Source organism: Camelus bactrianus, chromosome 6, assembly GCF_048773025.1.
Source record: "Camelus bactrianus isolate YW-2024 breed Bactrian camel chromosome 6, ASM4877302v1, whole genome shotgun sequence".
Taxonomy (NCBI): Eukaryota; Metazoa; Chordata; class Mammalia; order Artiodactyla; family Camelidae; genus Camelus; species Camelus bactrianus.
The window spans coordinates 53,791,133-53,818,738 of NC_133544.1; the positions used below are offsets into that span (position 1 = coordinate 53,791,133).

The 27,606-nt window shown below is 32.5% G+C and overlaps 1 protein-coding gene across 9 annotated transcripts in view; it reads left to right on the forward strand.

The window, feature by feature from the left end:
- RALGAPA1 (Ral GTPase activating protein catalytic subunit alpha 1) overlaps nt 1-27,606 on the forward strand; it is a 204,395-nt gene that overhangs the window by 152,814 nt on the left and 23,975 nt on the right. For all 9 annotated transcript variants that reach the window (XM_074365642.1, XM_074365640.1, XM_074365641.1 and 6 more), the window contains 4 exons: nt 1,359-1,482; nt 5,464-5,619; nt 19,998-20,156; nt 21,613-21,740. In XM_074365642.1, coding sequence (XP_074221743.1) covers nt 1,359-1,482; nt 5,464-5,619; nt 19,998-20,156; nt 21,613-21,740 — 567 coding nt within the window. The remainder of the gene's footprint in view (nt 1-1,358; nt 1,483-5,463; nt 5,620-19,997; nt 20,157-21,612; nt 21,741-27,606) is intronic.

Here is a 27,606-nt window from a genome sequence, read left to right on the forward strand (position 1 = left end):
ATTGGGGAGATGGGAGTAGGAAGGATGAGAAACACAGCCTGCTTCTCCCAAGGTGAAACCATATTCTCAGACTGGGAACTGGAAGGGAGAGGGAACCCCTGTTTTGGCCTGGGTAGAATCTCAGAGTAAAGCTTCTGTAATGTGGAGGTGAAGGGATGAGGTAAGGGAGTAGATGGTGCCTCAAATGTCAGGCTCTGTTCTTATCAGATTTTGTAGATTTTCTTTAATGACTGTTTCTCCCATTTACTGTATGCCCTTTGAACAATATCCAGAGACTTTAGGTAATTTTTTAAAAATCATTTTCACCAGTTACATTGTTATTTTGCTTGGGAGAGAGTTCACCCAGATACTTGATAATTCTGGAAGTCCCCACCACCACCACACACGCACTAAATTACATTTTTCTGCTTACATGAGATCATCCTAATGATACGTTGAATACACCAAAATTCTGCCTAAGTGTTCACAACCTAAAGGGAAATATTGCCAGTAGTGAAAAGCAGCTAAAACATCTTTGCTCCTGATTTTAAGTTGCTGATATTGAAGCCCACAATCATGATAGACAACTTCCTCAAGATGTGTAGGAGAATCTGGTTGTCTGACTAAACTTTTAAAATAACTTAAATTCTTATTTGCTTCTTGTTGCTGCATGTAGTTTGTTTCTTAATTCCTACATAGTATAGTAGGGAAAGTAATATGACAGTGAAAACATGAGTTCTTGTCATAAAACTTATGGGCCCGTGCTTTATTAAATCAACCTAGGCCAAATGTACTGTGCCCTAGTTAGCTTGGAAAGCCAGATTTCATACAAGAAATTTGCTTTTGTGAACATTTTTAATTTTAGGGAGAACTAAGAAGTCTAAGAACTTGTCAGTTACTCCATGCAGGTTTATAATATTTGTGTATACATTTCTTACAAATAATTTGAAGAAATGGATTATTTCTCACTCATCTCTATACTCCTACTTAGTTTTATTTCTAAAACACAATCCCTTTAACTCTGAGGTTCAACCACATTGCACAACAGGCAGCTTTTCAGATGCTTTGTCCATTTATACCTATGTGTCTTTCTTGATACTGTCACTTCTTCATCTGGTATATCTTACTTACCTTCACCCAACTTAATATTACCTTCTCTTTTAAGTTTCTGTTTCTCAGTCAGAAGTAATCATGCATTTCTTCTGTTCCAAAGGCAATTTTATACTTTTATAATTTTTTACTTGTAGTTATCTCCCTCTGTAGACTAAGAATTAATTCATTTTCATCTTTTTTATTACCACATGTTAAGAACTTAATTATTGGATGAATGAGTGGATAAATTAAGGATTAAATGAATTGTGAAATCTTTTGTTTTATAGCCGAGAGACACACAAGATTGCAGTATTTTATGTTGCTGAAGGACAAGAAGACAAACATTCCATTCTCACCAATACAGGAGGAAGTCAAGCATATGAAGATTTTGTAGCTGGTCTTGGTTGGGAGGTATTGTTTTAAATTATAGCAAATATCATTTTATTTCTATTTGGAAGCAATGGTTTCTCTTTTTCTTTCTGACCTGTTTTAGAAGTGTTATTTTAGGAAACTCAACAACCTGACAGTGGGTTTGTTATTTGTTTTTGCCTTGTCTCTCATCTACAAAGGCAGCAGCATTTGGGACTTAATGAGTTTTTAACTATTTTATCACAGGATATATTGTCAGAGTACTAAACACATAGGCTTAGAAGATCTGGATTTTCCTCACAGCTGTGGCCACTAGACTAGTGGTCTTCAAACAACGATAAGAATATGCTTAAGGCTATCCCAGGGATTCCTGGGGGTTGGGAGGGCGGAAAGCACATCAGCATGGACAGTTTTGAGGAGATAAGTTCCCAGATCCTCAGCTTTACTAAAATTAATACCTGAGAACCCTTCTGCAGTCTCTTGCCTCTTCTTTTCTGTTCTTCATCTTTGTAAAAGAAAGGCATACCACTCACTCACCTGCATCCTACATGGCTCTAGAAGGTTTGGCACCGAAAAAAGAGACAGTTCATTCAAGAGGGCATGTTCCTGAGAGAAAGAGTGTCTCTGACAGCAAAGAATGAGATATTGAAAGGTGCTGCACTCTGTGCCATGCTGGCAACCAACTCATACCAAAGTTCCTGAACCAAAGCTGTCTATCTTAGAATTATAACTCAGAAGTGAGCTATGTGTCATAGTGATTTGTATTAGTAAGTTTATTTAAATTGAAAAATGAAGAGTCAGACATATAACAGAAAGTGATTTGATGTGGCTGATTTGTCATTAAGTTAATAACAAACATTTTATATATGTTATATCAGCCAAATCTATGCTCTAAGATTTTGATGAAGATATATTTAAAGTACATAAATATACAGTGTACTGGAAATTATATCTTTTGCAACAGCTTAAACTTAAGATGAGGATTTTCTTTATAGTTGTCAATTTAATATACAGTTTCTCAATATTCTTTTAGAGTGCATGAGCAAAATTGTCGAAGACCACTGCAGAAGACTGTAAGCTCCTAGAAGGCAGGCTCCTTCATCTTACTAGGTTTTCTTTTTCAATCGCAGTCCCTGCACAGTATAATCCAATACATAAACCTTTAGCATTCAATATATATTTTTATGGCTGATCTAACCTGCTATTTCATAAACTGAGTTACTTGAGCTCTCTTGGCCTGTTTACTTATTTGTCAAAGGTAGTATACTTTTTTACCCAACAGATAAAATATGAAGTTCATTTGAGATTATGTATGTCAAATTGCTTTGGAAAGTATTAAGAAACATTATAGATTTCCTTTTTAAAAAAAGCAAACAATAAAAACCTAGAACAGTGTTAGTAAAAAGCAAGGGACGTTTGAAAAAGAATAAATTAGGAGAATTCACACACTTCCTGGTTTCATAACTTAGTACAAAATACCTCTGATCGAACAGTGTGTTACTTGCACTAAGGATAGACATATCGATCAATAAAATAGATTTGAGATTCTAGAAGTAAACCCCATAACTGATTTTCAATGTGGGTTCCAAGACCATCCCATGGAGAAAGTCTTTTCAGCAAATGGTGCTGGAATAACTGGATAACTGCATTCAAAAGAATGGCTTTGGACTTTTACCTCATACTATGTACAAAAATTGACTCAACAACTAAGAGAAGAAGCAGAAAGAAAACCAGCAAGTGTAAAGAAGGATTCAACACCACCATCAACCAACAGGATCTAATTGACACTTATAAAATACCCTACCCAATGATATCATAATACATATCCTTTTTAAGTGCCCATGGAAATAATACCAAGATAGACCATATATTGGGCCATAAAACAAATTTCAGCAAGTTTAAAAGCATTGAAATCACACAGTCTTTTCTCTAACTACACTAGTATCAAAGTTGAAATCATTAACAGAAAGATAATGGGAAAATCTCCTAACACGTGGAAAAGTTACATTCCATATAATTCCACCTATGTAACATTCTTAAACTGACAGTTTCAGTAGTGAAGAACAGGTTAGTGATTGCCTGGTTTAGGAGGTAGGGTAGGAGGGAAGTGGCTGTGCCTCATATAACAGGGCCACATGGGAGATCCTTGTGATTCTCTCTCTTAGTCATATCAGTGTCAATATCCTGGTTGTAAAACAGCTTTACATTGGGGGAATCTGGGTAAAGGGTACGTAGGATTTATTTTTATTATTTCTTAAAACTTCATGTAAATCTACAATTATTCCGGATAAAAAATTTTATTTTTTTATTATGAGTGTTACGGAAGTGTTTACAGTAAAGGAACACTATGAACTGAAACTCTCCTTTATATAATCAGAGAACTGACTTGAAGATAAATAACTTTCTCACTAAAACAAAACAGAACAAAAAATCTCCAGTAAGATACCATTTTTTTACCTATCAGATTAGCAAAGGGCATAAAGTTTAATGATATATTTGAAAGGGTCTGTGGGAAATAGGCACTCTCATGCCCTGTTGAAACTGTCTGTAGAGTGCAGTTTGGTAGTGGGTTTCAAAATTAGGAGAAGTACACGTGCCCTTTGACCTGCAGTACTACTTTTGACTTTGTCCTGCAGATCTACCTTCACAAATGCAGCGTATGTGTTCATTGCTGTTCACTACAGCATTGACTATAATAGCAAAAGATTGGGAAAGCCTAAATATCCTTCAAGTAGGGCGCTAGTTAAATTACTGTACATCAAGAAAATGGACTTCTGTGAAGCCATGAAAATCCAAAAATTAGGAGGCTCTTTACTTACTAATAAGGAGTATTTTTCAAGGTATTTTAAATGCAAAAAAGCAAGGTCCAGCGCATTGTGTATCTGTGCTGTGTGTGTGCATGTTTGTATACATACATACACTGAAGATTTAATTGTATATCAAGAACATTTTTGAAAGCATACTTAAATTGCTTTTTTGAAGGCATACTTAAATTGCTTTTTTGAAGGAGAACTGAGTAGCTAGAGATGAGAGACATGGAAGGAAAAATTCGGATGTATCTTTTGAACTTTTAATTACATGAATGTATTACTGAGTCAAGAAATTTAAAATATAAGTGATTGAGGCAATCTTGTAATAATGGCATAAAAACTAACTTGTTATTCATATGTTCAGCCATTAGTAATGGCTTTGATAGTTGAGACATGTTCACTTCACATAATGCAGAAATTTGTTTTTGTAATTCTCTACTTTATCATATATTTATAGTTTATTTTTTACAAGTATATGCATAAGTCGTTTCTCTAAATGGAGAGATACAAGCAATGTTTAAATTTTGTTTTTTCTTTATAATACTTCTTTAATTTTCTACAGTGAGCACAAGTTGCTGGCTTCTGTGCATCAAACAAGTCCAGGGGATATCATCTAATGCAACAACCTGATATTAGCATGTATTATGTTTATAATCAGGAAAAAAGATAATTAAAAATCTTTGCACAGATTAACTTGTGGTTTTTTCATGCATTTGAAATATAATTAAGTTTTGCATTTCTGTATTTTTGTTCTGGGCTATGATAGGTACTAATAATTAGAAAGCCGGTTTTGATGAGTAAATGTGACACACCTAATTAGTCATTATATCAGAGTGACATTACTGTTTTAACTTTTTCTGCAGGTCAGTTCCAGTCTTGATTTTGGCCACTTGATTTTTATTTTCTGGCCTTGATACTCCACCGACAGCCTTTACAATTTAACACCTAGTAGCCTAATAAATGATGCATAGTGCACAGTGGTTGATTTCTTTCCTAATTAATTTCTACTAATTAAGGATCAAATACTTAAGAAAAACTACCAATATTAATAGAACAGCTCTAACTAATAATACTGGATCAAGCATTAGTTGATAACATGCGAAAGACTTTCTTCCCCATGATTTTGCAAAGAGAGAAATTTGAGTCTTTTTCAGTAGTGAGTTTTTGAGTTTGTTTAGTTAATTAATATTATATGTCTTTTCATTGTTTCTAGGTAAATCTTACAAACCATTGCGGTTTCATGGGAGGACTACAAAAAAATAAAAGCACTGGATTGACCACACCATACTTTGCTACCTCTACTGTTGAAGTAATATTTCATGTATCAACAAGAATGCCTTCTGATTCTGATGACTCTTTGACTAAAAAAGTAAGTGTTGAGAAGAAGAGTTTAAATCCTAATAATATATGAAATATGTAAGTGATCTAATTAATTGATGAAGAACTATTCTGAGTACTCTACTTTCACCCAGTAGTGTCTTCAGAAATAGTAAAGTCTGTTTTCCTTCATGGTACGATTGAAGGTGATAGTCTTAACAATGAATTTGCCTTCAAGAAAATGGGCATTTGAAAAATTGAAAGACTTCTATATATGTTCTCATTGATGAAATTATATTTCAAGTCTCTACACACGTGGATAGATACAATTTTTATATGGATTGAGGGAGAGGGAATAAGTTAAAATGTAAATTACTACAAAGCACTTAAAATGTAACCTTTTATCATAAATTTTAACTAAAACTAATATAGCAGATAAAATAAACCTTAATTAATTAAAATAGATTTTACTGCCTTAGAATTTATGAGAGATATAGTGGAATGGTTTTGATGGCCCACATCTTTTAAAACCTACACCACTGTTTTGCTACAGCTGGCACAAGCATTCAAAAATCATTCTAGCGACCACAGACATACCTCAAAGTAAAGTTGCGTGTGTTCAATTCATGTTTGGTTTTTTTAGGGAGAAAAATTTTTTTAAAGTAAAACCTTGTCCCATGTTTCTTTATTGTCTCCTCCTCTTCTTCCTTCTCCTCAGTTTATTCAGAACTACTGCTGAATGTAACCAACGCAATAACATCATAAGTCATTTTATTGGATAGTCTGTTCTCATGTTGCCAGATATTAAAGCTCTTTACACTTCATTAATAAGCTATGAAAAGAAAATAGTGTTTCTTACACTCTTTAGAAAAGGAACTTCAGAATTCCTCTCAAATATTTTGTAAGATTGATTTAATATCCTTGCTTCCTTTTGTTTACATTTTAGAATACTGTTGGAAATTGCCTATTAAATGAGTAATGGTTAGTAAGATTAATATATAGATGCTGTAGGATTGGAATGAGTAGCAAAGGTGGAGCTAATAAATGTAGGAAAGTATATTCAGTAACAGGTTTGCTATAGAATTGGTATATAGTTTTTGAAAGTACAGAATGAGACATGAATACTGACAAGAAGATGGTGAAGAGCTGGATTGGAGTAAAGCTTCATTAAAACTTCCATTAGGCACTTTCTTCCATCACTTCATTTTAAATCTGTATGAAAATAAGCCATACCCAAATTAGGGACAATTAGGAGTTTAGTACAAAAAGATAAATAATTTTAATCATTAAGAACTTGGCAGTGATCCTCATTTTCATGACTCCATAGCTACAACTTTTAAGCCCCAGAGCAGTCTAAAATTAATAGTATCTTCGATTGCAAACATAAGAGCAGAACAAAATACATCATTTTTTGTTGAAATGCTTTTCTTTTTTAAGAAAATTATGAGGCTATTTTTACTTCACTATATTAAACCTGATGATTATAAGATGATTGAAATTTTATTCCTGCAACCTTTGTAAAAATGTCAAATAAGTAAGATTTCTTCTTTCCTTCACAACAGTCACAAAAGTTTGTCCTTAATTATTTGAGGAGAATCTGAAATGAATGGTTAAAAATCCATTGTCATAACAAAATTAATTTTGGAGATGATAATACCACTTAAAATTGTTATATGGTTGAGTTTTAATTAAAATTTTACCTTTAAATGGTAAAATTTTTAAGTACTGAACTTACTAGAAAATTTTGATGGATTAAACTTTAAATTTAAGATTAAACTTACAGATATTTGTTTCATCTATAAGTTTAGAAATTTTTTCATTGTGATAAAAATATATATAACAAAATTTACCATTTAAACCATTTTTTTTAATTGAAGTATAGTCAGTTTACAGTGTGTCATTTTCTGGTGTACAGCATAATGTTTCAGTTATACGTACAAATACATAAATTCCTTTTCATACTGTTTTTCACTATAGGTTACTACAAGATATTGAATATACTTCTCTGGGCTATACAGTGGAAACTTGTTTATCTAGTTTATATATAGTACTTAGTATCTGTAAATCTCAAACTCCCACATTTTAACCATTTTTAAATATACAGTTCATTGTCATAAAGTACATTTACAGTGTTGTACAACCATCACAAGCACTCGTTTTTCATTTTCATGTAGTTCAAAATACTTTTTATTTTCTCTTGAGAATTCTTTGACCCATGCGTTATTTAGAAGTATATTGTTTAATTTCCAAGAATTTTGGGCTTTTCCAGCTATCTTCCTGTTACTAATTTCGAATTTAATTCCATTGTGGTCTGAGAGCAGACATCATGTGATTTCTATTTTTTTTTAATTTGTTAAGGTGTGTTTTATGGCCCAAATGTAGTCTGTATGGTGAATGTTCCGTGTGAGTCTGGGAAGAATGTGTAATCTGCTGCTGTTGGATGAATAGTCTGTAAATGTCAGTTATATCCAATTGATTGATGGAACTGTTGAGTTCAGCTACATCCTTACCAGTTTTCTGCCTGTTGGATCTCTCCTTTTCCGAGAGGGGTATTGAAGTCTCCAACTATAATAGTGGATTCTTCTATTTTTCCTTGCAGTTTTATCAGTTTTTGCCTCAAATGTTTTGCTACTCTGTTGTTAGGCACATACACCTTAAAGATTGGTTATGTCTTCTTGGACTATTGATCTCTTTATCATTAGATTATACCCCTCCATATCCAGGATAACTTTGCTTGCTCTGAAGTCTGCTCTATCTTAAATTAGTATGACTACTCCTGCTTTCTTTTATTGGTGGTATCATGGTATATTTTTCTCCATCCCTTTACTTTTAATCTGTATGTGTCCTTATATTTAAAATGGGTTTCTTGTAGACAGCATTTAGTTGAGGCTTGTTTTTTAATCCACTCGGACAGTCTCTGTGTATTTAGACCATTGCCATTTAAAGTGATCATTGACATAGTTAGATTAATATTTCCTGGATTTGTTACTGTTTTCTATTTGTTACTCTTGTTGTTTCTATTTTTGTATTTTACATTTTTTCTACGATTTGTGGTTATAACTGAGCACTTTACATGATACCATTTTCTCTCCTTTCTTAGCATATCATTTATATTGTTGTCCTTACATTTTTTCAGTCCCTGCCCTAGAGTTTGTGCTATATGTTTACAACTAATCTAAGTCCTATTTCAAATAGCACTTCAGTGGTTCACTGCAAGTACCTTATAATAACAGAATATGCCTAATTCTTCCCTATATGGTTACCATCATTCATTTTATTCATACCTAATCATATATACATAAACATATATAATCAAATACATTATTGCTGTTTATTATTTTGGACAAACTGTTAAGTGTTAGAATAAGAAAAATAAGTGATTTTTTTTGTTGTTTTTTTTTTTGCGGGGTGGGGGTGGTAATTAGGTTTAGGTTTCTGTATGTTTATTTTTAATGGAGATACTGGGGATTGAACCCAGGACCTTGTACCTGCTAGGCACAGACTTTACCACTGAGCTATACCCTCCCCCTAAGAAAAAAAAGTTTTGATTTTGCCTTCAGTTATTGATTCTCTAAAACTCTTCCTTTCTATATGTAGATCTAAATTTCTAACCTATATCATTTTCCTTCTCTCTGAATTTCTCATTAAGGCAGGTCTACTGGCAACAAATTCCCTCATTTTTGTTTGTCTGACATGTCTTTATTCTCTTTTGAAGGATAGCTTCACACGGTATAGAATTCTAGATGAGTGGTTTTTCTCTCAGCACCTTAAATATTTTACTCATCTCTCTTCTTGCTTGCATGATTTCTGAGAGAAAGTCAGTGTAATTCTTATTTTTGCTCCTCTTCCATAAATAAAATATTTTCTTTTTATCTCTAGCATTTCTTTTTTATTCTTTCTGAGAATGTCCATCTCTCTGCTTAAATTATCCATCTGTTCTTAGATATTGTCTGCTTTTTCCATTAGTGCCCTTAGCATATTATTCATAGTTACAATTCCCACGTCCTTGTCATATCTGACTTTAGTTCTGATGCTTCATCATTCTCTCACACTTGTGCACGCTGAATTACGGTTCAGGTTTTCCTACTATGGCACTGGATCCTGCAGAAGTTTCTGCTCCTTTTAAGTTGTTATACTTCATATTTGCCTGTCTATCCGATTTGGGGGCAGCAGTTTTCCCTATTACCTCTCTTCTCTGATCTATGAAAAGTACTGTAGTTGATTTTTAATTTGTTTAGCTTTTTACTTGTTAGGACAGAGTGGCAGCTTCTAGTCTCCTTACATGCCAGGCTGAAAACTGGAACTCTCAGAACTTTATCCTCCCAAACAGAAACTCTGTATCCTTTAATAATAACTCTTCATTACCCACCCCAACACACCCCCTGGTAGCCTCTAACTTACTTTCTTTCTCTTTGAGTTTTCCAGTTCCAGATACTTCGTGTAAGTTGGAATCATACAGTATTTGTGCTTTTGTGTCTGTCTTATTTCACTTAATATAATGTTTTCAAGCTTCATTGATATTAAAGCATGTCAGAATTTCATTATTTTTATGGCTGAATAATATTCCATAATATATAAATATATTTTGTTTATCCATTTATCTATTGATAGACACTGAGTTGTTTCTACTTTTTAGCTACTGTGAATAATGCTGCAGTGAACATTTTCATGCCAGTATTTATTTGAATCCCTATCTGCAGTTCTTTTAGGTATAGACCTATGAGTGGAATTGCTGGGTAATATGAAAATTATATGTTCAGCTTCCTGAGGAACTGTCAAACTGTTTTCCACAGTGACTATACTATTTGACATTCCCACCAATGCAATGCACAGGAGTTCCAATTTTTCCACATCCTTGTCAACACTTATTAATTTCCATTAAAAAAAATTTTTTTGGCTATCCTAATAGGTACAGTTTTATTTCGTTGTGGCTTGCATTTCCCTAATGCCTAATTATGTGCATCTTTTCTTGTGCTTATTGGCCACTGGCCATTTGTGTATCTTCTTTGGAGAAATGTCTATTCAGGTCTTTTACCCATTTTTTAATTAACTTGTTTGTAATTTTCTAGTTGCATGGTTGGAGTTCTTTATATGTTCTAGATGTTAGTATACAGATGTTAAGACTGGCAAATATTTTCTCCCATTTTGCAGGTTGATAATGTCTTTTGATGTACAGGTTTTAATTTTGATGGAGTCCAGTTTATCCATGTTTCTTTTGTTGTTTATGCTTCTGGTATCAGTTCAAGAAATCACTGCCAAATCTAATGTTGTGAATGTTTTCCCATATACTTTATTCTAAGAGTTTTATAGTTATAGCTTTTATATTTAGGTTTTGGATCCATTTTTTAGTTAATTTTAGTTAATTTTTGTGTACAGTATGAGATAAAAGTTTGGCTCTATTTTTTTGCATGTGGCTGTCCATTTGTCCCACCACCACTTTGTTTAAAAGACTACACATTTCTTCATTGAGTGATCTTGGCACTCTTGTCAAAACTCAATTGGTCATCTATGTAAGGCTATATTCTGGGTTCTCTATTCTGTTCCGTTGATCTGAATATCTATCTTTTTGCTTTAATTAATTAGTTTAATTACTGTAGCTTTGTAGTAAGTTTTGAATTCAAGTAATGTGAGTCCTACAACTTTGTTTTTCTTTTTCAAGATTGTTTTTCCTATTCAAGATCTCTAGAATCCAAATGAATTTTAGGATAGGTTTTTCTATTTCTGCAAAATCTTTGTTGGGATTTTGATAGATTGCACTGAACCTTTGGATCCCTTTGGGTAATATTGTCATTTTAATATATTAAGCCTTACAGCCCATGAACATAGGATATCTTTTCATTTACTCATGTAGTCTTTCATTTCTTTTAGTGATATTTTGTACTTTTTGGTATACATATCTTTCTTCTCCTTAGTTAAATTTATCACTAAGTATTTTATTCTTTTTGATATAATTGTAAATGGAATTATTTTTGTAAATTCCTTTTTCAATTGTTCATTATTAGAAATGCAGCTGATTTTTGTGTGTTAATTTTGTATTTTGCAACTTTGATGAATTTGTGTATTGGCTGATATGTTTTGTTGTGGAATCAAGGTTTTCTACATTTAAGATCATGTCTTTCCAGTGTTGCTGTGGAGAAACAAGAGCTTGGAGCTTCCCTAGTCCACCATTTTGCTGACATAACAATGTGGAAAAAAATTGGGTTTTTTTTCCCCAAGCTAATTAATTCTAAATATAAAATTATTTGGCAGTTTACCAAGTGGAATAGTATTAGTATTTTTTTCCCAATTACTTTGCAATTATTTAGTATTATTTTTCAAATTATTCAAGAAAGAATGTAGGCAATTATGTGGCATGATATTCCAGCTGTTTAGTATTGAGATGCCAGAAGTATTATAACTTTAAAAAATGAAAGCATATGTTTATAATTTTAAAATAATTAATAATGCAAGCATGTGTACTATTTTAGTAGTTAACAAAATTATACTTGTTTTATTGAAGAAAATTACCCTGGCCAGGTAGGCTTTTTCACTTAAATAAAGCAAGTTAAAGGATTTATTCGTTTGTTGTAGTGAGAAAATTTCAAAATGTCACTTTCTTCACATGTATAGTACCTACCATATAAAAATACAACCTATCAAAACTGTAAACAGTAAATAATAATGTGGTATCATTTTGGAAGGTATAGTTCTCTTATCTTCTCAAGTAGTAATTTAAGTTTGTTTAGTAGAATCTACGATATCAAAGTTGAGAATAAAGTGAAGCAACATTTCACTTAATTCAATAAAAAGGAAAAACTTACCTAGTCTCATAATTCAATATAAATTATTCTAAACCTTTTCATAGAAATGAAAAAAGTTAACATTTATTTCTCTGTATACTGAGTTTTCCTTTTCCCTGTTCTCTATGACCCTTGCCCCTAATCTGTTCTTCAGAGTCCTAATATGTAAGATTTTTCTAAGAAACAGAAACAGCTTATAGTTTAGCTCTATTATAATATCAGTTTCTTTTTAATAAAAGGTTAAATGTTTAAAGTTAATCATACACACCAGTTTGAGTTCTCCTTAATAAAAAAATCACTTTCTGTATTGGTATTTTTTCTCCTGAATTTAATAAATTCCACATTAGTGGTAATAAGTTGAGGCCTAGAACATGTGTCCTATTGCAAATGAACAATTGGCTGTCATTAGGTTGTCCCCCTTTCCTTTGTACATATATCTTTAGGTGTGTTAATCCATTCAGTAGACACATTAATGAGCACCGGTTGAAGTGTAATATTGAAGGAAGTAAGGCTTGTTGACCTCAGCATGGAGTTTAATACCTCTAATTAAATTAGATAGTCGACAGTCAGTATAAAGAAATAGCTGTGCCTCTGGCAAAGCAGAATTATTTATGACTCTTGTTCTTTGTTTTAAACTTGATAGGAGAAAATCATTTATACCTATTTTATAGAAACTAATTTTAGTTTTCACTTTTTGTTAAAAATATCACATGGTGATTTCGTAAATTATTTTTAAGCATTTTATTTTCTCAGAATGAGGTAAATATTCTTGAACCTTTTTAAATGAAACATTTTATTTCTTATGAAGAGAAGCTTTTTCAAGGCTCAAGATGATAGCAATAGAATTTTTACCACACAGACTATATGTTTTTAACAAATTAACCAAACATTCAGTCTAACAAAGTAGTCTCTCTAGAAGTATTATATTGCCTTATCAGAAATCCTGATGTAAACCCAGTCGAAGCCATCTGTTCTATAAATTATCTCTACCTGAGGAAGACTGACGGAAAATGGTTAAAAATAATTTCCACTTAACTGAGTTTATTCACCCCTAAAAATCAAAAGTGCTGCAAGCATTGGTGTAAAGTGTTCACAGGAGCTTGTCTCATTTCCTCTGTCTCCTTGTTCTAGCCACTTGCTGATACTCTCTGCTTCATAGGTAGCTGAATCATCTTTTTAGGAGTTTGATGAAGATCAGGTTGAGATAATTGTAACCTACTTAGTTGGACTCTCTAGCCTATCTTTCATTTCCTGGACCCCCCTAAGAGGGGAAAGAAGCACTTCATTTAAGTCAGTTCTCTCTGAAATACTGTTAGTGTAATGGACAGCAGTTTGTTTGCTGTTTTGAAATTTGATCACGATAGTTTCACAAATAAATGAGCTTTATAGAACTACTTGTCGAATTTTAACTTTAGATCTGTTTTTCTTTATTTTATCTAGAAATGCAATTAAAATATACTTCACTTTCCAAAGAACCACATGCTAAATAAAGTCTGGAAAATGAATTAAAAACAAATTTAAGGAACAGTAAATTTTTTTAATTGTTTTAGTAAAAGTGTAGTTAATGTAATAGTTAATAAATGCTATGGAATTATACTTATGGTTTTAGTCCCAAATATAGCCACATACATAAAATAATTCTATTTTAATATCATAGAGTCTACTCTTAACCCCAGTTCCTATAAATATACTCCTGATGACAAGAACAGAAGATTAAAAAACCAGGAAATATAAATGGTTCAGAGTAAAATTATCTCACCACTGTGAATGGTTTAATTTGGATAGTATAGCAGCGGCTTCTCATTGCATGTAGAATAAAATTCTGATTCTTCATTATGGCCTTCAGTGCCCTACAAGATTTGACCACTTGCCTGCCTACCTCTCTGATCTCATCTCCTGTCACTTTCCTTTTTATTTACCACAATCTGGCCTCACTGGCTGTCATTCTAACCTGCCAGCATATCAAGGCTCATTCCCATCGCAGGGGCTGTACACTTACTATTTTTTCCATTTGAAATGCTCTTTAATCACATCATTAGGCTTTCTCATCCTCATTGTTCTATTTCTTAAACACACGTGACAGTTCCTAGAGAGATCTTTCCAGACCATTATGGCTAAAAAAGTTCTCTCTACCCAGTAACACTATCACATTACCCTACTTTATATTTTTATAGCACTTCACCATCAAAATGGCATATTTAAATTAAGCCATAATTGCAGGTAATTCTGTTTTTATGCTGTGCTCTATGTATTGATAGAAAAAACTTGCCAAATAAATACTGTGATATTATATTTTTAATAGCATATTTATTGAATGCCCACTCTGCTAAGGTATTGTATACTAAAATGCTGTGCCCATTGCTTCAAGAAGCTTTTCCTAATTACTAAAAATGAATGATCCAGACAGTAAATTATGAAAATATGTTTTTTTTACATGATTGGGGACTATATATATTTTGCTACATATGAGTGTCTGGAAAATGTGGGGAAAGAATGAGGGCTTGGGTAGTGAGAATTACACAGTTTCAGTTTCTACATGTATACCACTATCTCCTGAAGTAACTTCCTAACCTAATTAAACTTCTCTACATTCTTCCAAGTGCCATTATAGATCAGTTGTCTTTGTTATTTGCATTCAGAGAAGTATATTTAGAGCATTAACCATTAATTATTCATTTATTGCTTGGTTGTTTACTCTGTCTCCTCCACTGGACTTCAAGCTTTGTGGAGAGCAGAAAATATGTCTGTTTTTCCTCACTGCTGTATCTTCAATAGCTAGCACAGTGCATTTAGTCAGTTCTCAATATTTGCTAATGTTTGAAAGATGGCCGATAAGAAAGAGAAAGAGGAGGGGGAGAAGGGCTTTTTAGAACCCAGGAACTAGTCCAGGTGTGTAGGATGACTAGCATCTGACCTAGAGCAACAGTAGAGGAAATAGGAAGGAAAGTACAAAAAAAGGAGTATAGTAACTTTTATTTTAATTGAAGAGCTTGTTAGAGATACCATAAGGAAAACAAAAATTGAAGACTTTCAGATTTTGACCTTGAGTTGTTATAACTAGTTATTAGGTGCTTTTAACAGAAATGAAGATGTAGGGGATAAGCTGATTTTGTGAAACAGAGGATATAGTTACATTATATGAATTCTTGTCTCCAGCTCCAAATGAATGATTTTTCACTGGAGAAATCTAAAATCTCCACTTATGATAATGGAAAACAAGAACACTGCCATAAGATAGGCAAACATCTGATTTTCACAAAAGGACACGGAACAGGCCACCAACTACAAAAACTACTAACATTCATGAACTCCATGTCAGTGCCTGGCAAAATGGGATTATTAAACAGATGGTTTGTGAGCACTTAGGTAATGAAGTAGTGATCACTAGGAGCCACCATGAGTTCACCATAACAAATCACATCAAAGTAACTTAATTTGTTTTAATAGGATTACTAGATCAGGGAACGCCATAGATAATATAAAGCATTTAACTAAGTCATTTTTTGTGGACAAGTTGAAGAAATGTGGTCTTAATAATAGTTCAGTAAGTATGTTCGTGACTGGTTGTATAATTATATCTAGAGATATAAATTAATTATTTAATGAGAGGCAGTATAGGGAGGTAGTTTAAAACTAGCCTGCTTTGCCACTTACTAGTTACATGACCTTAGGCAAGTTACTTTATCTCTTTAAGGTTCAATTCCTCACCTGTAAAAATAAGGTCAATAATAATTATATTTACCTTATAGCATTGTTGTGAAATTAAATAAATTATTACAAAGCACTTAGAATAGTAAGCACTTAATAAATGTTGGATATTTATTTAACCAGGAAGGACATCTGTAATGACTTTCTCTAAGGCTCTTACCTGAACCTGTCCCATTTGACATTGTGACCCAAAATCTGAATAAAGATGCTAGAATTTGAATTTAAGGATAACCCAAATCTGGAAAAGAGAGAGCCAGAGTATTGAATAGCAGAATCATGCTAACAAAAGACCTTGATAGACTTAAAGGTAATCTGAACCTGCTATGATAAAGTTTAATAAGAATACATAGAAGTCCTCTCTAATTCTAGCAGTCAATTCTGTCTGCTTAAAAGAACTTCATAAGCAAAAGTTTTCAGGGTTTGAATTGACTACAACTTCCATTTAAGCCAGTGTTGTAAAAATGCAGAAAATAGTTGAACAGAACAAAGGAAGTAGTTCCACTATGGGCTGGTTGTATTAGAGCATCTATTGATATTGTATTCTATTCCAGACACTACAATTTAGTGGAAGCATTAATAAACTGAGGTAATAATCCAGGATAATGAATAGGTTTGTAAACTATAAGGGGAACACTTTTAACCTGGAATAGAAAAGTTGAGATATATATTAGACCAATCTTCAAACACCTGAAAAAATAATATATGAAATATACATTGGGTTTACTTGCTAAGTTTTATTGTAGAAGAACTAGCTTCAGGAAGACAGATTTTAGCTTAGTATAAAGAAGATTCTGATGATTGTAGCTCTTTTAAAATGAATGGGCTGATTTGTGAATTTTAAGCTTCCCAGCTCTAGAAATTTCAAGCAGAGGCAGGATTACTTGCCAGGGATATTACAGTGGGAGTTCCTGTATTGTGTGGGAAATTAGAGCTTTAAAGTCTCTTCCAGTGCTAATATTCTATAGTGTATCGAGGACTTCAATTTTATACATGTTGAATTTCATTTAACTGCTTTATCTTCATAAATTGATAATGATAATCTACAGCTCATTGTATATAACTTGAATACCAAAATGACTTCAGTAGCAGTTGAAGTGAATTTGGAACAGTAGTTTGGTTGCCAGTCATTTGAATAGACCTGCCCATGTACAGAAGTCTTTACACTCTTATTTTAGAAGTGATTGGCATCTGGGTACAAAAACATGTAGGTAGGAACTCCTTTGAGTGTTTTTAGAATCTAGAAAAACCTGCTGAGTATACAATAGGACACAATCTTTTAAGTCTATAAGAGATAAGGAATAGATAAACAAAATACTATATAAAGTATTTATCAAATGTCAAACACACTTCTGAAATTTCTGTTAACTATTAACCACTGAAAATTCATATTTTCAGTAGTCTTTCAAAAGTTCTAAGATACTTTATTAGCAATTTCTCAATTTGTGTTTCATTATTATATAGCAGGTTTTAAAGATATAAAAACATGCCTCACCATAACAGCATAAAATAGTTACTTTTTTAGCATTTGGATATAAATGATAAGGGATGTTCTTGAAGCTTTCCTAAAAATGATTGAACATGTTTTAAATGACTGTTATATGCATGATTCTATGCCACAAGTATCTTCATTACAACATCTTGGTAAAAATATAGTATTCTTTTCCATTAAACTTCCATATCAGACTTTTAATACTCTGTGGTAGATATTTGAAGACAAGCTTTCTTTATAAAATAAAACTACAGTTGCCCTTTTCTCTCATTTCTTTAGATAAGTGGGCACTAGAAATTACAGATAGCTTTGGCAAGAGTTCAAGGGTTAATGTAGCAGATAAATAAAAGGAATTTTCTGTAAATTGAGACCTGCATTATTTCAGTTGTCTTGTCTTTCCTAACCTAACTCATTTAATTTTAAAAAGTAAATACTTAAATTCTTCCTGACAGTGTGCTCAGCTTTTACTATCGTTTATTACTTCAATTATACTAGCTATCACTTAGAACAATCTGCCATTTGGAAATCTCAGTATAGCCTGGAGCTTAGTATTAGATCTGGCTGCTATTGTAACATGTACAGCATATGACATTAATGTATCAAAATTAGATTGGATCATCCCTCCTGGTTAAATTTATTTCACATTTCTTTTGTATTCAGTTAACATAAACCTATTAGGGAAGCTGACACATGGGGATGGCTGTATAGGAAGGATATTTTTAAAGTATTTTGATTAAAAAATGAAATTATAGAGCCATAGCTTTTCTGAGTTGTGTAATCTTTTTTGGTTTTTAGAAATGTCACAAAGCCCATGTCCTGCATTTATGTCATTCAAGGTGTGTGTGTGTGTGTTGAAAATAATGAGAATTAAAACTTAAACAGTGTTTTGATGTTTGAGGTCTATCATAATGTATTTAGAGCAATAAGCACGTTTATGGTTTTCAAAAAGAAAAAAAGAATTACTTAATCCACTTAAATCTGAAAAAAGCCTTCCTTAAAAGAAAATAAAAATCTTTAAACTGTATTTCTAAAATGATAGATTCTGGTCTATAGATTTAGCTGGAGAACGTCTTTAGAATAATAGCTGCCACTATCTTATAATCCATCAAAGAAGGGAGGGAATTTCTTGCTTAGGAATATAAATTTTAAAGTTCAGGGATTTGCCTCATATTCTTAAATACTTAATGACATTCATAGTGATTAGAATTTTCTAGACTGGCGTTGGAGACTTTTAAGAACCATTGGAACATCAGTTCTTGGCTCTTTTTTTTTTTTTAAGTACATAGTCCTATTTGATAGACTTTCTTCTCAGAAAAATAACAAAGATGAAATTTTCAAATATTATAGATGCAGATTAAGAACTCCAGGGTTAAACAGTAACAGAAGAGAGCATTTCATTAATTGACTTAATTTCGTTCTTTGTTTAAATCACGTATTTAATTCTTTTCCTGCCCTGTGGTCATTAAGCCAAAATAAATTGCATATTTCAAAAATAGAACTTGCCTGAATCTTAGCCCATAATAAAAATACTGATGACATCCTAATTTTCTCTTCCAAACTTCCCTGCGTACAATATGTCCAGTTATCTGAACGTAATAGAAAAACCCACGTGAGATGTGTATCCAAAAATGGATTCAGATGTTTGCAGTAGCAGAATCAATACATATACTAAGATAATCAAAATTATATATTAAAATACATGTTTATGCAATAATCTCTGTGAAGAAAACTTAAGACTGATGGGTATTAAGTTCATTTTTCTTAATAGTTCATTAGAGATCCAACTTTTGGATACTTTGCTTTTTTATAATTTTAATCATCATGTTAACTTTAATTGCCAAAAACACCTTTGTAAGCACTACAGATATTTGAGTAACACCTAGAGGGAGTCTAACTAATCTCAGGAAGTCTGGTTGGAAGAATTTCATAGGCAGAGTCTCATAGGCAAAGAAAACCTGGAAATAAATTTGTTAAACTAAATATAATCAACTTTCCCTTACTCAGTAGGTGATGACCCAATTTATGAGTTTTTTACTTCTCTTCCTAATGCCTCTGTTAGGCCATTTCACTACTCATTAGCACTTACAGAGTGTGGCCAGAAAAAAAGAACAATCTTAAATTAGTCATTTCTTAAAAATACTCTTAAAAACAATCTTTGGTAATGGAGAATTGATGCAGTTGCTGGTAAGAAAAGTATTTGGGCTGTGAATTTTTTTAATCTAATTTCTCTGTTTCACATTGACTATAGACGGTTGAAAATTATCTAGTCTTATGCAGTATCTCCTAATGTTTTTTTTGAGTGTTTTGTGTTGTGAAAAATGATCAAATGAAACTTTAAAAATATTTTTAATTTCTTTACCTTTTAATCTTTTTATAGTATGTTGTCAGTATTTTTATGACTGTACTCAAGAGGGCTTTTCTAAAGCACTATGAACTTTTTTCTTGGTTTCCCAGTTGAGACATTTAGGAAATGATGAAGTACACATTGTTTGGTCAGAGCATACAAGAGACTACAGAAGAGGAATTATTCCTACAGAATTTGGTGATGTCCTTATAGTAATATATCCAATGAAAAATCACATGTTCAGTATCCAGATAATGAAAAAGCCAGAGGTAAGAACTCCTTATCTTACATTTTAATAATATATTTCAAGTTCTGTACAGCTTTGTGAGTTTCTTTCCTTCTTTCAGAAGGATTAGTTTAGCCATCAAGTTGTGGAAATGAAAGGGGAGGTGAGGCACAGACTGTAGCTCTATGAATCGTCTAAGTCTAGTTTAGAAGGAGCTAAAGCAGGAAAAATAGAAAGAAACTGTACTGAAATATTAGAAAACCAGGTAGTGCCAGAGTGGAAGATCCTTTACATTAAGCTCACAAAAATGACTTACCTTTTATTAAGAGGATGAATACAGTTTCCTAAAAGACGCAGTAAGAAGTAATCACTCCCTTTAGAACAGGAACGCATGATTCCTGTATTTTTAGTTGATACATCTGGCTAAGATTACATGATTTTTTTAGTTATGTTACTTAATAAATGAGAATTCTACAAAGTGAAAAAAAAAAGCCAAGTAGTTCTAGCTGGATGTCTTATACGATAGGGCTGAAACATCTGCAGAAGTATTTTCTTCTAGAACAATAAAAGTTTGGTAGTATTTTGGTGTCTGTCCATCTTTTGAGTGCTTTTAGTTTATAGAAAACCTACTTTTTGACAGTTTATCTTGAATTTTTAGAATTTCTTGAATTGGATTGTTTCCCATATATGAATTTAAGCTTATAGCCAGATTTTATTAGGATTCATCTAAAACAGAGTTCAGCAAACTACAGCCCACTTCATGTTGTTTTTGTTAACAGCTTGCAAGCTAAGAATGTTTTATTACTTTTTTAATGGGTTTTTCTTTTTTTAAAAAAAACTTAAGAATATACAACAGAGATAGTATGTGGCCACAAAGCCTAAAATATTTACTGAATTATCCACAGCTCATGTCTCTGCATTCAGCAGCCATTTCTACCAGCCATATTCAAATAGAATGTTTTGAAACTGTCAGTCATCTGATAAAAATGAGATTTTTTTCCTAGTAAACCATATAATAAAATAAAAAATATTTTATGTTCTGTGGTAAAATAATAATAAAAGCATTTTAGACTGTGTAGTAAAGCTGGCATCACACAAAAATAATGAAAAACTAACTTGCTAACTGTAAAAATGTGTATCTTTTCTCTGTTTATTCAGTGGAGGAAAAGTAATTTATTTCCAGTGTTGGGTTTTGTGTATAATTGAGGCAACAAAACTTTGAGAATTGGCAGATAGTATAAATTATTTAGTCAATTACATGAAGCACATAATTCTTTTGAATGGAAGACCTGTAGACCATTGGCATTTTTTGTTTATTTATTGTCCTAGTATGGACCCATCATGGAAAAGAATTGAATTTGAATAAGTATTTCTACTAAAGGAAGAACTGAAGCAGAAGTGGAAGCAGAAACCTTTTTGTATACAAACTGTTTTGATTGTTCTTATTTACAACCTTTCTCCAATTTGAGTATAAAATTATGTTCTGATTTCTCATTCAGGTTCCCTTCTTTGGCCCACTTTTTGATGGTGCTATTGTGAATGGAAAGGTTCTACCCATTATGGTTCGAGCAACAGCTATAAATGCAAGCCGTGCTCTGAAATCACTGATTCCATTGTATCAAAACTTGTATCCTTTTTAACAGTGTGTTTTCTACTCTGTCTACTTTCTGAACTACTACTTATGTGTTGTTAAGTAAGACCTTTGAGTTTCTGTTTATTGATACACTGATGATAGAGTTCCTCCCCAGTGTTTAAGCAGTTACGATATTTGAATAATGCATTTTCTTTTATACACTTTTAATCAGTACTTATTTTTTGATTAATTAATTAGCACTCCATTATATACTAGGCGTTCTGCTACTCTGGATGCAGAGATAATCGAAATAGTCATCGCAAAGTACTCAATCGGTTGAGGAAATACACTGTTTTCAGTATATGTGCAGTAATAGAGTTGTGCAAAGATTGTTCTGGAAGTTTAATAACAAGGAGCATCTCACTCAGCTGGAAGGGGTGGTGGTATCAAGAAACACTTCTGAGAAATGTAAATATTGAACCAGTCGTGAAGGATGAATAAGAGTTAATCAAGTAGATGAGATTAAGAAGAGCATTCCAAGCAGAGAGAACAACATAACCAGAGACATAGAAGTAGGAGAGGACAACATGGCTTCTGGAGTCAGAGTGCTTGGACTCAAATGTTGGCCACCACTTCTTTAACCATGTAGACTTGGGCAAGTTATTTAACCTCTCTCAGGCTCAATTTCCTTATCTATAAAATGAGAATGAGAATAATATCTAGCCTGTAGTGGTATGAGAACTGACTGAGTCAATATGTATAAAAATCTTAAAACAGTGCCTGGGACGAACTATGCACACAATTTTAAATTTTAAATTGTTTGCTATTCCTTTCTAAAATGGATTTGTCTTTCCATATCCATTTTCTATGTGATTAAAAACATTTCGGTTATTTTTCTTTCACATAATAAGCTGCAGATGTTAAGCTTTACAGGGAGGGTTTTTTAAATATCCTATGTCCTTTACCATGTGAAATGGATTTATCATAAATCTGCTGCATACATTACTTCTCTAAGTGAAGATTGATTTATGCAATCTGATTCCTATGTATTTTGTCACATTCTGACACTGGAATGGAATTATAGGTGGATCATGCATGTTACATTGATTATAGATAATGACACTTATATTCCATTTCTTACTTGTGGCAGTTGTATCTTCACTTTAAGCTGAAAACTCAAATTTGACATGGTCATTGTTTTTGAAATGTAAGGGTTCAGCTTATTATTTCCTGTCTCTAGAAAGGTAGCTAATCTTATAAGTAATATCCAGATTATTAGCTATAAACTAACTTAATCCACATTGTCAGCTCTACTGAAGTTGACTTCTTTCTGACCTTTACCTCTTTACACTTCCCCTGATCCTGATAGTCATCTTGAAGTTAGTGTTCTCCACCATTTCTTTTTTTTTTAATATATTTTTATTGAATTATAGTCAGTTTACAATGGTGTCAGTTTCTTTTTTAATATATTTTTATTGAATTATAGTCAGTTTACAATGTCTCAGTTTCTGGTGTACAGCACAATATTTCAGTCATATAGGAACGTACATATATTTGTTTTCATATTCTTTTTAACCATAAGTTACTATAAGATATTGAATATAGTTCCCTGGGCTATATAGTATAAACTTGTTGTTTATCTCTTCTATATATAGTAGTCAGTATCTGCAAATTTCTAACTCCCAATTTATCCCTTCCCACTCCCTTCCCCCCTGGTAACCATAAGTTTGTTTTCTATGTCTGTGAGCCTGTTTTCTGTTTTGTAAATAAGTTTGTTTGTCTTTTTTTTTTTTTTTTAAGATTCCACATATATGTGATATATGGTATTTTTCTTTCTCTTTCTGGCTTACTTCACTTAGAATGACAATCTCCAGGGCCATCCATGTTGCTGCAAATGGCATTATTTTATTCTTTTTTATGGCTGAGTAGTATTCCATTGTATAAATATACCACAACTTCTTTATCCAGTCATCTGTTGATGGATATTTAGATTGTTTCCATGTCTTGGCTGTTGTAAATAATGCTGCTGTGAACATTGGGGGTGCATGTATCTTTTTGAATTAAGGTTACCTCTGGACATAGGCCCAGGAGTGGGATTGCTGGATCACATGGTAAGTCTACTTTTAGTCTTTTGTGGAATCTCCATACTGTTTTCCATAATGACTACACCAAACTACAGTCCCACCAACAGTGTAGGAGGGTTCTCTTTGCTCAACACCCTCTCCAGCATTTATTGTTTGTGGACTTTTGAATGATGGCCATTCTGACTGGTGTGAGGTGATACTTCATTAGTTTGGATTTGTATTTCTCTGATAATTAGCAATACTGAGCATTTTTTCATGTGTCTATTGGCTATTTGTAGGTCTTCATCGAAGAATTGCTTGTTTAGGTCTTCTGCCCATTTTTGGATTGGGTTGTTTGTTTTTTTCTTAATAAGTTGTTTGAGCTCATTATTTCTTCTAAGACACAGTTGAAAGAATGCCTTAAATCTTTTGGGAAAGTGGCGAGAGAGATTAGATTGTAATACAAAACTCTGTTTACCTCTTGTGTTTACAGGAACTCATTTTATTGAGCTAACAAAAACTATTTCTGGCCTGAGATACAAATAATATATAAGATGCACACCTTACCCAGTAGTTAAAGTATGAGGATATGGCTTAATTTTCTATTTCCTATGGCTAAATTCATACTTTTGACAACTTTTTTTCAGATTTGCGTGTTACACAGAGGTATGATAGCTGGATTTGCAGTTAGAAAACAGTGATTTTAACTAGAAGTCTACCTTGTGATCTTGGTCCAGTCACAGAATATTTAAACCTAACTTTCTTTATCTGTAAAAAAAGGTGCTAATACACATCTTAGAATTGTTGTGAAGAATAAATGAGATAATGAATTTGGATGTGCCTAGTAAATGAAATAAGGTACATTATTTTGTGCAGTGATTAATTCTGTTATGTGTAAAAATTATAGTCAATATAAAACAACTTTACCCAACACCAAGGAATTGCCTAATTGGGTTTTTATGTTTGGTTGGTTGGTCAGTTAATTGATTGGATTGGATTTTCAGGCCTGCTTCATGAAGTTCTTAATAGTTAATCTTGCTGAGACGTTAATAGATACCACATTGGGGAAAATTCTAAGATGAAGAGAGAGAATTTCAGATGAAAACAGTTAACATGAACAGTTTGTTTACACAGCAAGTGTGAGCAATTTCTGTGAGCAAAACCACTTCTGGAACACTCAAAGTAAAAATAGTAAATCAGACAGATCAAACATTTTTCTTGACTTAGAAGCTTGAATTTAAAAGCTGTATAGAAATTATTTTCCCATACTGTTTAGGTATATAGTAGAGATTCTCCTAGCCTTTGCTTATCTGAAGAACATGTAGTCATCTTTCACAGAGATTCACAAAGTTCTGTATTAATTCTAAATGTTGGGGGAAATGACTTCATATAGGTGGATTCCTTGATTTTTAAATGAAAGCTTATACAATAAATTACAACTAGATGTTTTTAAGATACTGAAATACAAATGTTCTTTAATTTTAAATAACAAATACATATTTCACAAATATAATAAATTTTAAGTGCATGTTTTTGACAAATTCAGAAGGAATTTTTGACAATTCATTAAGGAAAAAATCATGCAGTCTAAAACAGACTGATAAAACAAGAGAAATTACAACAAAAATTGAGATAGAAGTAGGCTTTGAAAACCATCAGAGTTACTATTTTAATTCTCATAAGAGAAATGAAGGGGCGAAAGAATATGTACTAAACTCAATTATATTTGGATAATTATATTGCTGTTTCAGTTATTTTATGCCCAATAAAAGTACCCACTAAGATTCCACAGCATAAATTGTGCTATTTATGATCATTAAATACAGTTTAAATTTTACCCTAGGAACATCTTCTGTATCTATGAATCTAATGTTGTTCACTAAATGAGGACAATATTGATTGTCATATGCTGCCCAAATCGATCATGCTGGCAGTCAGAATTACAGTAATCTGTCAGTATTGATGACTGTCTTTCAAGCTTTGAAACCTCTCCTTGACTTCACTTGTCATTTCTTGCATTACTTGTACATGAAAAGCATTTTCTTGCAACCTCTGACTTTGTCATCTAGGTGCTTTTTTTTTTTTTTTTTTTGTCCCAAGCTCAATTTGTTGGTTTGATCATGCAGTTAGAATTGAAATGCAACACTGAGGAGGAAGATTAGGCACATTCTGGGTAACCGCTGGACCTGAGGGGTATTTCAGGTTGATCTTAGCCATCAATTTATTAGTTACCTGTTGAGAGAGAGAGAGTGTGTGCGTGTGTTTTGGTGGGGTTTGGGGGCTTTTTGTTGTTTTTGGCTTTTTTGCAGTGGGAATAATTCCAAAGCATTAATTTCATGATCTTAGCTATCATGATTGTTCCTTAAATAAAAATTTTAAAGGTAGTTCTTTGTTTTGATCCTACAGACATTTTGACTATGTACAAATGTTTAGTGTGTAGCTATCATAAATTTACTGTTTCTGTTTCTTTTTTAGTGAGATTATACATAGAAATTTTCAGAAGTTACAGTATATAGTCATGGTGTGTTCAAGTTCTCAGAGAAACAGTCAATAGGATGTGTGTATGTACGTACGTATGCACATACATACATACATACATACATACATACATACATACATACATACATACATATATACATACATAAAGATTGATTGATTGTAAAGAATTGGCTCACACAATTGTGAGTACTGGCAAGTCTGAAATCTGAAGGAGTTCCTGGGTAGAGTTGATGCAGTCTGAGTCAGAAGGCATCTGGAGATAGAATTCCTTCTTTGGAGACCTCAATCTTTTCTCTTAAGGCCTTCAACTGATTGGATGAGACCCACCCACATTATGGAGAATAGTCTGATTTACTTTTCTCCTGATTTATATGGTAATTACATATTAAAAAATACCTTCACAGCAACATCTAGGCTGGTGTTTGGCCAAAAATTGGGTACCATGGCCTAGCTAAATTGTCATAAAATTAACCATCTCCCTTGTCCTAATTTTAAATTTTTCTTATTAACCTTTCTTACTACAAAATATAATTTGAAAAAAGTATGTAAACCCCAAATACACTATATGATACTAAATGATAAATATAGTTAAACCACCACCAGGTCAAAAGATAGAACTGTACTGTTTGTCTTCTATCAAAAATATTTATTGATTACTTATATGGTAATAGCAAAGATTTTGAGAGAGGCAAAGACAAATCAGATGGTAATCTCGTCTTCAATAAGCTTATAATCTAATAGGGGAGATAGTTAATATATACATTAATAATTATAACACAAGATAAAATATGTCACATTAGGGTTATAAATAAAATGCTATGGGAATTCCAGGGAATAGATTATTACTTTGGAGTAAGAAAATCAGGGAAGAATGCATGGAAAATCTGGGCCTCAAAGGGTGAGATTTGAGTAGATGGACTGCAGTGTATCTGTTGTAATTCTTATAATTTATATATTGAGGCTTATGTGTATAATACATATGTAATATTCTGAAGTATATAGTATGGAGGATGTTACAGAATTAAATGTATCTTTAAAAAAACACTTTCTTCCTAGGCTTAATATTCTTTCCTACCAAACCAATATTATTTGATTTCTTCTAATCTGTTTAGATTTGACTTTTTCGTAAATGCCAGAATTGGGTTTCTGTTTAACTTTTATCAGACAAATTACCAGAAGTCAATGATCATTCTTCAATTAGTCACAGTTTGTTATCCCTGCAGTTCTACTACTCAAATGTAAAGAACCTGTTGCAAAAGTATGAGAGCCAAAATGAAATGAAATGTAATTGATTGGCTCCACTAATGCAGTTTGCCATTCATTGTGATAGAACATTATAAAACCTCTTAGGGAGGCCC